General features: G+C 36.6%; 1 protein-coding gene across 4 annotated transcripts in view; it reads right to left on the reverse strand.

The window, feature by feature from the left end:
• Positions 1-13,627, reverse strand: part of LOC107093124 — a 78,878-nt gene that overhangs the window by 11,119 nt on the left and 54,132 nt on the right. For 3 of the 4 annotated variants that reach the window (XM_015387964.1, XM_015387965.1, XM_015387967.1), the window contains 7 exons: positions 5,157-5,257; positions 4,433-4,553; positions 4,270-4,319; positions 1,864-1,984; positions 1,503-1,661; positions 783-900; positions 409-473 (listed from right to left, as the gene is read on the reverse strand). In XM_015387964.1, the coding sequence (XP_015243450.1) occupies positions 409-473; positions 783-900; positions 1,503-1,661; positions 1,864-1,984; positions 4,270-4,319; positions 4,433-4,553; positions 5,157-5,257 (735 nt within the window). Of the gene's footprint in view, positions 1-408; positions 474-782; positions 901-1,502; positions 1,662-1,863; positions 1,985-4,269; positions 4,320-4,432; positions 4,554-5,156; positions 5,258-11,184; positions 12,090-13,627 lie in introns of those variants that run through there. The other variant, XM_015387963.1, reaches the window with a different exon arrangement.

Genomic DNA, 13,627 nt, shown 5'->3' on the forward strand with positions numbered 1-13,627 from the left:
TCAGTGATCTGTGCTTTCTGTTCTGGCTGCTTTTTATTTTATTTCATGCTCTTCCTATTTTTAGGTGATGGGTTGAACAGTAATCTAAGCAATATTCACAGTTTTGAAAGGTTCAAAAAAACTTTATCCCTGACCTTGCAGGTGCTGCTTGGAGTTCATGATGTTGTTTGTTTACTAGATTTCTTTAACAAAAATTATACTGAAATCATATTGCTTTTAGATGGAGTTTAATTACTGATGGTTGGGGGCAGTTAGTGGCTTCTTTTTTCTATAAAATACAATTTCAATAAATCATAAAAGTTGGCAATATGGAAAACTGTGTAAAAATACTTATGTGTCTCTTTGTCATTTATGTTCCTGTTAATAAGATATTCAGTATTTAGGTCTAGAACAACTTTGTTGACTTACCATTAATTGTGATCTCTATCATCTGTGAACTCCTTGATGTCGTAAGGTTTTGACTGCTGTTTCTGCTGTCAAACAAGACCATGAGATTAAAATCAACACTTTGTTTTGTAATATTGTGGTGTGGTTTTGGGAAGTATTTCAGTTAACAGTACCAGCAGGTATTAAATAATATATCTAAAAAAACAGTGTTAAATAATATTAGCTGGTTTCTTTTTCATTTTGTTTGGTTGTTTTCTTTGTAGAAAATAACATAAAAAGTTTTAGTTTGTATTTAAATAACCTATGTCTTCAAAAAAATATAAAAAGAGAGGCAACAGAGATGCTGTACCTTTGTTTGGTTTTGTGAAAATGTTCATTGAGTGTATTAACTTTACCTGAGCTTAAAAGAGCGTTGATTCATACTCAAACAGCTTACATGGGGAGAGGATGTGGACCTGCTCATGGATGCCAAAGCTGCAGTGAATGTCTCTACATTACTTGGTCCTAAAGACTCTGGGTAAAAAAGAAACATCAGGCAACACTGATTTATAGTCTAGATTTTTTCTATGTTAAAGGTTTGATATCCCAGTCAAGGCATTTTTAAATGACCGAGTTCATTACCAAACTGAACTCCCAGTTGTTGGAGTTCTGCCTGTAATTTTGTTAGCCACAACCGTAATGTTAGCCAAAGGGTTGGAACCAATGCATATTTTACAACCAAATTGCATAGTTTGTAAAATTAATAAAAGGCCATGAACATAATTATTATGACTAAAGACAATACTTTTCTCTAACAATCCTATATGGTGTTCACAATTAAAGAGTGACTCTCTTGGATGCAGTGTCATGTGAACTGCTCTGTGCAATCTTCAAAAGGAACTTAAAACAACTGCCATCAACGTTTAAGATGTTTAAAGGAAAACTAAGTTTATAAGGCAGCAAAATAATTTTGAATTTGTTCAAAATTAATTGGAAACATTAGCCTTGCATTACATTGAATCTTACGACTCTTTTTGAAGGAAAAGGAAACATATGGCACTGATTGTAATTTATTGGTATTTAAAAAAAAAAAAAATTGATTGGGATATCAACAATTAATGGGGGGATATATATACCAAGCAAAGAGTCAATTGTCTGAGTGATGGTGCTGGGGGGGTGGAGCTCCTTATAAATAGCTGACAGTAATCGCTCCTTGTCCTCCAGTGAGCTGATATGGAGGATGTCCAGAGTGCTGACATCAACTGAAGCTATGTCCGATCCACACAGTTTAGCCTCTAAGAGAGAAGACAGTAAACATTGTAAACAAACATACATGAAGAAGTTCTTGATGTTCTCCCACCAACTATCTTTTTGCTTTATGACAAAGAAAACAGTCCTAACAATGACATATTTTTTATAAAAGAAGATCATGTTATGATTCATTACAAAGCATTATTTTTGCAATGCACAGTTTATGAGAGTCAAAATATGTGTTACCTCTGATGAAAGGGAGACATTTTTGCAGTCCAATACTGGTAAACCACTGGCAGACCTCCTCTGTGCTCAGCTCACTCAAGGATTTGGCCTTTTGCTTGTATAAATCCTGGAGAGAGAAATCCTTCATACAGGAAATATCTTTTAAGAATCATTGCACTGCAAAACACCATCTACATAATCATCCCTCTAAGCAAATAGGTTATCTATACCATCATCTGTAAATAATAAGAATTACTATGACAGTACATTAGTCACTAATCTAAAATGTTATCCATTTATCCATGGCCTTATGTTTATATATGGTTTGCTGAACTACAGGGATAAGATGTTTTGTAAAGCTGGAACAGTTCTAATGCAAATACACATTTTTAACCAGAATAAACATGTAAGTTCTCTAATATAATAGAATTACATGACTTTCACAATTTTACTAATTTCTTACTCTATAGGAGTTAATGGGGTGTTTCCCCTGACAAAGAAAAATGCAGTATATGATTCTTTCACTTTTGCTACTTGACTGAAGCAACACTTCAAGATAAAGCAGGAAAATTCCAGAGCTGTCATTGACTGCGACACCGCCTTATTGGAAATGTGTATGACTGTGCTGTATAAGCAAGCTAAGACATGTTATACCTAGTTAAAATATTTGCCATGCAATAAAAACACAAACAGCCTTGAGTACTAAAGCAACCTTGTTGAGAAGTGTTTTCTTGGTTTCATAGGATCAACATCTCTCCCTCTGATGAGGGATTATTATAGTTGTGCTAATACGAATTAGTATTTTAATGATTTATGTGAATAGTTCCTTTACCAGGGTTGAAAGATTTAATACAAGACAGGAATGTGAATTTTGGAGGGATTTTTTCTAATCCTCTTTGGGCCAAATATATTTCATAAATTGCTACCAGCATTTGAATAGAATTCCTTAAGTTACATAAAACCAAATATAATTTAGTTGATATTCATCAGTATACTTTGTTAAAATCTGGCTGGATGTTCGATCGAATGCTTCGAAAATAAGTTGATTTCCTGAAATGGATCGCCATTATGCATAGCCCATGTATTTACTATTGGATTAAGGTTGGGGTAACTTAGAAATGCAGCAGTAGCTTATTTTATTCATTCCAGCACCGTTCTTTACGCGTATCAGATCTGTCCTGTTTCTAAGGGTTCTACCTTCTGTTTGGGTTTATTCTTAGTTTCTTTGTATTTGTAGTTATTTTATGTCAGTGTTTAGTTCTTGAGTTACCCTCTGTAGCCCCCTTGTGATTGCTTCCTTTCTCCTTGGCTTCCCTCTAGTTGGTTCCACTCACACCTGCTCCCAATCTGCTGATTAGCCTGTTTTGGTTCAGTCTCTCTATATATAAACCATCTCTGCAGTCACTCAGTGCTTATTTGTTTCTGTTTAGTAACCTCCCCATCTCTGGTTCCCCATGTGAGTTTTCCCTGACATATCCTATTTTTTGGTTCTCAGTATTTTGTATTTTGGATATCTGCCTCAAGTGTTCTGATAAAATCTACAAGACTAACCCTAGCCTCCTGATCTCTGCATTTGGGTCTTCAAAAACCTCCTATCAACCGAGACACTGTTGAGGCTTCCAGTTTTTAAAAAAAGAACCTGACACAAACTATTAACCTCAAAAGAAAGGGACTTTGTTGCCCTGTACAAAAACAATAAATGAGCCATCCAGCCTGGAATTCATCCTGTATGGGAAGGTGCAGAGACATCAGAATGAATATCCACAGTTAATTGGTTTAAAATGAACACAAACTGTTGCAACATGCAGGAAGCAGGACACTTTTAGGCTTGTCTGAAATGCGTAGCTTTCCCAGTCAACAAAATTCCTACAAAATTTAAAGGGTCTATTTGTGGATGTAGTAGTTTATATTCTACTGTTTTCAAACAGATGAACATCTGAAATTTTTTGAATGCAAAACATCTGTCTTCGTTAGAAGTTTTAGAGACAAAGGTTTGGTAGTCAAAACATGTCAGGTGTGTTTTAGACAAACAGTTGTGTCACAAACCAGAAGATCAATAAAGACCACAACATAACCACGTTCCATGGTCACAAATGCTACATATTCGACTGTTTAATCACAGACATGATAAATGTTTAGAGGAGTAGAGGTGAAGTCTTTAAACTGAAGTATAATGGAATTGTTGGAAATTACAGGGATAGCAGCATCATGCGACTCGGGCCCTTAGAAAGATTAAGTAATTTTGTTTTAATAAAAGAAAAATGTTACTTAGAAACTTAATATGCAAAGGCTTGATGCTAAAATACTAAGACTTCATTGTCGTTGTTAATAACTGGAGCGTTTGGGAGAGTGAAATTGACCATACGGGGCAAGCAACATCTATTGTTAGTGTGATTATGCTAGCCGTTAGGTCCAACTTTGGATTACCTTTTCAGTGAAGTTTCCATTCTGATCCAACGAGTGAGGCTCATGAGAAGCTGGACAGAACACATACAGCAGCAACAATGTTAGTGAGGCAGATTTGAATCACCTATTTCTATAGAAAGAGAGTTATATATGTTATTTATGCATGGTTTGAATGTAGACTCACCAATGGTTATACGCCTTTTCTGAGGCGATCCATTTCTTTGATCTGTAGTTTGCGTTGATGTATGGAAAGCAAAGGTCTGAGATGTTGTTTCACCAAGACTGCAGGAGCGCATTAATGGTCGCTGTAATAAAAGTTCCTGATTACATTCTGATAAAAAAAAAAGATTTACTCAAATACACACAACAAAAATAAAAACGCAAAACTTTTGGTTTTTCTCCCTTTTTTAATGAGATTAACTTAAAGATGTAAAACTTTTTCCGCATACAAAATAAAACTTTCCATCAAATATTGTTCACAAACCAGTCTAAATCTGTAAAAGTGAATAATTCTCCTATGCTGAGATAATCCATCCCACCTCACAAGTGTGCCACATCAAGATGCTGGTTAGACAACATGTTTAGTGCACAGTTGTGCTTAGACTGCCCACATTAAAAGGCCACTCTGAAAGGTGCAGGAATTGTGCTATTGTGTATGTGGAAAAAGTTTTAGGGCTTGGAGTTCACCTCATAAAAAACCATAGGAACCATAGGAGACCTTATATTTATATTGGCTTGTAGTTGAGGGATAATTTTATATCAAACTTTTCCCCTAAAGCACAGTTGAACATTTCAAATGTCTGATCTTTAGATGTACTAAAGCTTTAACATACTGTGATTCACCTGCAGAGTGAGTATCTGAAAGGCAACATGAAGAATGAGGAGAGGAGCTTTGAGTGAAGTCATACCTTACGGAAGGTAAACGCATCCATGAGGGCTGTGGCAGGGAGCTGGTCAAGTTCTGTCTTCAGCATGTTGGAAGAGATTTGATCTTTGGCGCTCAAGTCATCTAAACAGAGGTACATAATCGACATTTTTAATGAAACAGATGTTTTACATATAGTTGTTATAATTTTAGGACAATTGAATGCTATACCCTGTTACATTGCGCCACATATGTGTTCATGCCTACTGAAATAATTTGCATTCTGTCATGTCAATAACTGTAATTGAAGGGGAATTTAATGGGATGTTATTTTATAAAGCTAAGAAAGAAAAAAAAAATCAAGATTAGAATATTATCATGAAGAGAAAAGAATTAAAATAAATATTTACAAACAATAAAATGAAGAGTCAGAATCTGATATCTGCCTTGATGAAAAGCTTTTAGACGTTAGCAAGCTTAAAATATGGTAATTAGCATTGGACAATTACCCCTCAGCAGGTTTTATTTTTGATGGTGCATGCTTCTTGGTAAAGTAAGTGTACCTTACTGCATTGTTTAAAAACTGTATGTAATTTCTTCAGACTTTAAAATTTAGAGCTGTAGCTCATGTTTTTGGTCTTTTGTAGCACCAAATTCACAACATGTCATCTTCAGAAACAATTCAGTGAAACTGTTTGGATTAACATGTTTATCTTTGAATAATCAAAAGGTTTTTTTTATCAATTATGTCAAAATGCACTATTTATCACTGCATTTCTGTATGTAAATAAGGTGTCTAATGTAAAAAGGTGGGCTGCTCAGTGGAACACTGGGTAGCACTGCTGCCTTGCAGCAAGAATGTTGAGTTTGATTCCTGGCCCGGGGTTTTTCTGCATGAAGTTTGCATGTTCTCCCTGAGTATGTGTATGTTCTCTCTCGGTACTCCGGCGTACTCCTAAAGTTCAAAAACATTACTGTTAGGTTAATTGGCTTCTCTAAATTCTCCTTAGGTGTGAGTGTGTGCGTGAATGGTTGTTGGGATGGATATATAAAAAAGGGTTAGGAAAGAGAGTCTCGCTTCATCACTGCTATAAAAAAGGTACAGCAATAACTGTATGCCATTTTTAAAAAAATGCTGCTCATAATCCCTATTTTGAAATGTTGACACATTTCAAATTAGAGTTTTCTTTAAATAGTTTAATGTGTCTTTTTGTTTCATCATTGCCTGATATGGTAATAGGTCTTTGGCCTGGTAAAATTGGCAGCTCTGGGTCAACTTTTTAATGAACAGGTACTGGGCATCCTCTCTAATGTAATGCCCAGATCATATTTTCTTTTAATTTTTTCCATTCTTTGCTTCAGGATATCAGTATTAGCTACCTGCAATGAATAACAAGAGGTAACCAATTGCTTTAGTATTTGGTGTTGCTTTTGTTATGCGTAATAACATAAAACCAAAACATCCATGGCTTACATTACAGCACACTGTATTTTTCTGTGGTGGCATAAATTTTTATCTAGCCCTCCCTGCTTTTGTACCCGTATATAAAATCTCACCAGCAGAATAGCTGTTTTCGATGGCCTTAGAGGTTTGTTAGAGAACACCATTGAAAAAAAATATCATTGAAGGCAGCAGATAGGTCCCAAAGTCACACTCTATATTATACGGATTACAGCCTTTCAGCAGTGAAACATGCTGGTACCGTCATGCTCTGAGAATTATTTCCCTCTAGCAAGGAAGGAGAAGTTGCAACTCATGGGGAGGAGTATGGAGCTAAATTAAGGGAAATACTGAAATAAGGATTAGTTGGGTTTATGTAAGTGCAGAACAACCTGAAACTGACAGAAAAACCCAGGGGTCAGCAACCTTTACCCTAACAACGCCTTTTGCCTTTGGATCCAGCTAAAGAACAAAAAAGCAGGATTGTTTTCTAAAACAAACAGCTAATTTTATAATATTTTCCATAGTAAAAATTGTAAATAATTTTATAAGAAAGAAAAATTATTCTACTTTTTATTTGGTTTAAAAAACTAATTAAACAAAGCTGAGAATGAATAGTGTTTTTAATGGGGGGTTCAAATTTTATAGGAAATTAAGATATAAAGAAAACCATTTGCACTTGTTTAAACTAGCCCTTATTATTAGATTAAAGTATCAAAACTTTGCTTGATTCTTTATCATTTTTGGTCAAAGGTACTAAGAACCACTTGTAGTGTCGGAGCTGCAGGTTGCAGACTCACATCCAACAACAAAACCAAAAAAGCAGAAGTAAAAAGTAAAAACGCTGCTTAGTTTTCCTTCATCACTTTCCCAAATGATTAGCCTCCACTTTATATTGTTATATTGAGGCTAAAAATGCAAATGGAACTAATCTGTAGTCAGACTTTTTTTCTTTCTGGACATGGATTATCCAATTTAGCCAAAAAACAAAAGCTTTAATTCAATTAAAGAAGATACTACATTAAATGAATTCATTGGGGCCAAATATAGAAAAAAGAGATTACTTGTAAATGATATATGACTGTCCTGTAAACCCATGGTTCAATATTCTTTACACTTCTGTGTGCTTTGTGTTATTCTATCCTATTAATCCCTGTAAAATCCTCCATGTTTGCGGATGTTTCAGAGAAAAATGTTAATCAGTTTGAGGGGTATAAATATATTTTTTTACAAGGCACTGTAGATGAAGTTGCTGAGCAACCAACCAAACAGAAGCCTGTCTGTCTGGTGGATGACATGCTTCTCTCACAGCCCAAATTCTTTCCCACAGGCAGTGCTTTTTCTTACATTGCCCAAAATTCACTTGGTCATTTATTTTCTCCAATCATAACAAGCAAGACGAATGAGGCTGGAAACATGACATCAAGCTAAGCCTCGACTTTTCATGCCACACATGGCAGACGTACTGATGTGACTTCAGCAAACTAAACTTCAATAAATTTAAAGGTGGAAGGATTAGGATGAAAAAAGCAGTTGTCTTTTTTAATACGCTAGCCAAGAAAAACATCATCACACGTTGGTACATTTTAGCACTCTCATTTCAGCTTGCTGTTGCTATTAAGCTAGTTTGACATGTATAGGGGATGAGATGGAGGCAGAGTCAGATAAGATGGTGTAATTGGTTTATGTGTGTCAGCACTGGAATCTTGTCTGGGTCCTGGAGCGGCAGAGGAGCAGAAAAGGAGGGGCAGTTGACTAACAGTCTCTTCATCACCAGGCACAAAGAGTACATGGCCTGCAGCAAAGGAGAGTCAGAATCTAGTGCATGCCAAGCTACTGTCTTATCGAGGCCAGGCTAAAGGGAATGAGTGTTGGCTACATCTAAAGACACATGGGAGTACCTTCACATAGCTGACCTCAGACATTACACAGTGCCTTTGAAATACTGAGAAAATAATTTTGTCTCACCCTATGACCTCTGTTAACTTTATAAAGTCCTGAATTATGCAAATGGCTTTATACCTGTAACAAATATTAAAAGTGCATTATTTAAATTATTTATTTATCATATTGGATTAAAAAATATATTTTCAGCCATCCTTGGATCAGATTTTCTACAGACTAAATGGAGAGCATCTATAAATGACAATTTTTCCAAGTCTTGGCACAACTTCTCAGTTAGATTAAGGATAATAATAATAATAATAATAATAATAATAATAATAATAATAATAATAATAATAATTGAACTTTATTGGTCTCACACTGCAGAAAATTCACGTCTGCATTTAACCCATCCCCTTGGGGAGCAGTGGGCTGCCATTCTGTGGCACCCGGGGAGCAGTGTGGGGTTAAGAGTCTTGTTCAGGGACCCAGAGTGCAGGCTGTGGGGATCAAACTGGGTACTTGCAACCTTCTCAGATCACAAGTGCACTGCTCTAACCACTAGGCCAACACTCTCCCTAGATAATTCTGGATTTTCATTTGAAACCACTCCATTGAAACTCTGACTGGAGTTTCCCGTCCTTTCGGATTTGGACCCCCACCCCGGTCTCAGATTTTAGTGCATCCTCTAGTGCAGCGGTGCCCAACCTTTTTTGCACCACGGTCCGTTATATGTCAGACGATATTTTCACGGAATGGCCGGGGGGGGCTGGGTTACAATCAAGTAAAATGATACGACTCGCATAAAATCAAATACAAACAGCATAAAAATAAAACAACAAGCCGGTCCCATCTAGGCTGATGTAATTGGGAGAGAATACCGCAAATTTTTATATTTTTCAAAATAAAACATCACCCAGACTCTGATCGTCGATAAATTATATATATACATATATAAATATATATATACTTCTGTGCGGCCCGGTACCAAATGACCCACGGACCAGTACCGGTCCGCGGCCCGGTGGTTGGGGACCGCTGCTCTAATGGGCATTCTTTAAGGATTGTCCTCCATTTAGCTCCTTTTAGGTTCTGATCAAGTTATTTTTCAGACTCCTATCAGGTTTGCTTCAATGATTTTCTGGCATTAAGCTTCATCAACCGTCTTCCTATCTTCTCTGACACGCTTCCCTGGCCCTGATGAAGCAAAGCAGCCCCAGAGCATGACATTATCATGTTCTACCACGGTGGTATTTTTACAATGACTTTCAATTTAATCGTAAATGCCTCATACAGTACATTGATGTGCATGTAAACCATGAGTTCATTTAAACACTTTTCTGTGATTCTATATGATTTATTGTGATAAATATAATAAAAATAAAGGAAAAATTAGACCTCTTAAAGTGCAAATATTAGCAATATTTAATCATTCACAAGTCCGAGTTGCATGTACTTCCATAACAGCAGAAACAAGGGACATCGTATTGTTCATGTTGTTCATGACGCATTTTGACTCACAGACAGACACAAGATTAACAAAGTGAAGTTTAGAGTCATGACATTTCAGCACGTTTGTGTGATGAATAGGGAAAAGCGATGCTTATCATAGGTTTGAAAAGAGAGTAAGCTCTTTGAGAGAAGATGGAGGGAGGGGAGCATGCTGAGTCACAGCAACCCAAAACCTGGGAACAGGCTGAATAACTACACTTGGGGAATAAGCATACAATAGCTAAAAGGAGACTCCAACAAAGGGGAACTTCTGCAACTCCCAAGTGAGGCGTTCTAGGTACTGTAGCCATGTCACATAATGACAGCAATTTTAGTTGAATGGGGAACAAAGATCAAAACAGAAAGGAAACACATGAGTCTGAACATCTGGAAGAAGAAACATATGGTGTGGATCTGGGTGACATTTACTTCTCAATCCGACTATTCCTGAATGGGAACAAAAATAAAGAAATATAAGAACCACTGAAAGACTCACCCACGTTATGCTCAGTTAATGACAAAAAGCTTATTCCTGTTCTGTTACCCCCTGCGAAAAAGAAGACAAACAATGGAAAACAATTATTTTGATTAAAAGAACTCAGCCATTTAAGGAAAACTAAATTATTTGTAAAGTAAAAACAAAAAATTGTAGGTTAAGTACTATACAGTGTAAGATTCCTGCCCTAGTTTTTTTTTTTTTTTCTGCTCATGTTTTTTTCAGAAAACTAACATTATCTATCCAAACTAGCTGTGAATGCTAATTTTGACCTTGACATTAGCTGTTTTAAACAGCTGCTTGACCATTCCCAAAAATCAATTAGCAAGAAAAAGAATACACAGTGGAGATGGATGTGATCTACATCAGGGGTGAAAAACCTTGATGCACAGGGTAAACATGTCCCTTTCCAACTTATTTTTAAGACAAAAAAGACAATTCCAAACTTCTTTAAATATTCTATTGGTGATAAGAAAAGATAAAGATAAGATAAGATAAGATAAGATAGGAGATAAGATAAGATAGGACTTAAGAAAATCAATTATATGAAAAGAACACAATTTAGCACAAAGTTAAGCTTTACAGCAGAAGAGAAAAGAAACATTATATATTATAAAGGATAGATAATAAGAATAAAGGATAAAAAAGGATAAATAATGTGCATTTGTTATTATTAAGAATAAAATCATGGATCACCTAATCAGCAAGCTATTATAATTACTCCAAAATCTCTCCTTTATATGAACATTTTAGACTCACATTTCTTTGATAACTTAGGAAGTGGAGGGACTTTAAAAGCATTTGATAAGAATCCGGGTCTTGATCTCTCTTTATCCAGATTTCTAGAAACAACAGACTCCTCTCTGTCTTCCAACTCATCACTGTTAAGGTTGCTCTCAGCATTTTCAGCCAGTGTAAATCCTTTCTCTGATTCCTCTGTTTCCTCGCTACAACTTGTATCCTGGTCTCCAGCAGGAGATCTTCTGTCACTGCCAGATGAATGAGACACACATTCATCTAAATTGCTGTCAAAGAACCGGCCGTTATCAACAATATTAGAGGGAGTTGGTGGGATCAGATTGATTATGGGTGTTGTCAGGAGGCCTCCAGAACCAGATGTTCCATCAGGATAATTTTTAGACACTGGCTGAAATTGTTCCCCTGCTTCATTGCCCTGTTTGTAGCCAATGGCTGCTGATGGTTCAGCCTGGGGCTTTAAAACAAGTGTGGACAGAGCTGTTAGTCCTTTCTTTTTCAGAGCTCTTGAACAGGCTGATGCAGAGCTGAACGAGTGGGCCATGCTGTTCCTCAGGGTCAGGGGGTCCTCATCCCTTAGGCTGAAGCTGCTGTTATCTATTCCCAGATCCTCCACTGTAATATGGACCACATTCTTCTCACCTGATCCCTGTTCATCCAGGTGTGAATGCAGGCGACCGTCATTAATCTTCATTTGCTTCTCCTTCTTACCACATAGACATGAGCAGAAGAACAGTCTGCATGAAAAGTGTTCACTATTTCTCCAGGTTTTCCTATGCGGACGTTGTTGCTCAGCTTTTCCAGTCGCCATAAGGTGAATTGACTCTTCATTCAGCAAAATAAAAACAATTTATCCACATCGAAAGAAGAGTAAAACCTCGGTCCACTCCTCTGGGATACTGAAACTGCACACAGAAAGCAGTCAGCAGCAACGTGTTGCTTAGGAAAACCATGGAGGAAAAAAAGCTCCAATTCATGCTCTTGAGGTCAGGTGAACACTTGAAATGAATGCTAGCCTCAACGAGTATCCTTTGATATGATAAACAGCATCATTGCAAGCACTTTGGTTTATGCAGACAGATAAGACAGCTGTATCATGATAAATGTATAGATTAACTCACAGCTAGAAAAACGAATCTCTCACACTTAAAGCAGTCATAAATCTGTTTGCACTGATATTCTATTGTTTATATTTATTTGAGAAATCCGTATTTTGCTTTTGTGAGGGTGGTTTGCAGGGGATCTTGTGAGAATAGGGGCAGCGGATGTGTAGCTCACACAACCCGTATGGCATCAGATGACATTTCCCTCATTCCACAGGAGTTGTCCTGTTCTCTGATACTTGATGAATCATCCAGCATCAGCTTAAAACTGGTTTACTGTACCACCCACACCGAAGGCTTTTATGAAAAGATAATATCCATGCTTTTTTTTTGTTTTGTTTCTCACGCCCATGACGTGACAGCAGAGTGATAGGAATAAATACTTCACCAGTATGCATGTCCTGCCTTGGAGGCTTTCTCTGGAGAGAAATGAAGCTGTTTGGCTTCTGAGATTTGGTATTTCTATCCTGTTTCCTGTTTCTTCACAAATAATGATTAATTTGTTATGCCAAACACCAGGTCAGAAGCAAAACTGTTTATCTGCCTACTGTAGGGTTTAAAAATGTACTCTGCTACAAAGAAAGCTATAAAACCCTTTTAAAGAATTACCTCATGCTGCAATTAGAGCTGCAAATATTTTGGGTTTGTCTCAGCTTTGCACATCTAGGGACTGGAAACTTTTCGCTCAAACTCGTTTGGATTTGATGAACTGAACCCTGCCACAGATTTTCAATTGGATATATGCCTGTACTTTAAATTCAATTTGTCTTAAATATAAATTGTTTATTTGGTAAACCAATTCCTCCGGCTCCATGTTCAATCTGTAAAAGTTTATAGGCCAGGATTTCCTTATACTTAACGGTATCCATCTTCCTTTTCACCATGATCAGATTCCCTGTCCCTGTTGAAAAACAAATGATCCTCCCTTACATTAGGTTGCTGACCTAACCATATCTAATTTTTGAGATGGTGAGTTAAACTGCATGTGTACTGTAGTGTAAGTTAGTTAGTATCACTGTGTTTTCCATGCAAGCCAAAAATAGCATATACTGTGTCCATTGTATGACCTACTGTTTTATTTTATCAATGTTTGTATATTTCACATAGCCCAGATTTAAGGGTGACAAAAAGTGATACTGCCAAGATATTCTCCCTCCTGAGTTGTGGATCTCTGCAGCTCCTCCAAGGTTCCTATAAACGTCTTGGCTGCTTCTCTTATAATAGTTGTCCTTGTCTTCTCTTTTAGTTTGTTAATATGGTAATAGGAATATACTGGCAGTGGTGTCAAAAGTACACACATTTGTTACTTAAGTAGAGGTATAAATACTGCTGTTTAATAAAAT

Source organism: Cyprinodon variegatus, unplaced genomic scaffold, assembly GCF_000732505.1.
Source record: "Cyprinodon variegatus isolate N-32 unplaced genomic scaffold, C_variegatus-1.0 Scaffold409, whole genome shotgun sequence".
NCBI lineage: Eukaryota > Metazoa > Chordata > Actinopteri > Cyprinodontiformes > Cyprinodontidae > Cyprinodon > Cyprinodon variegatus.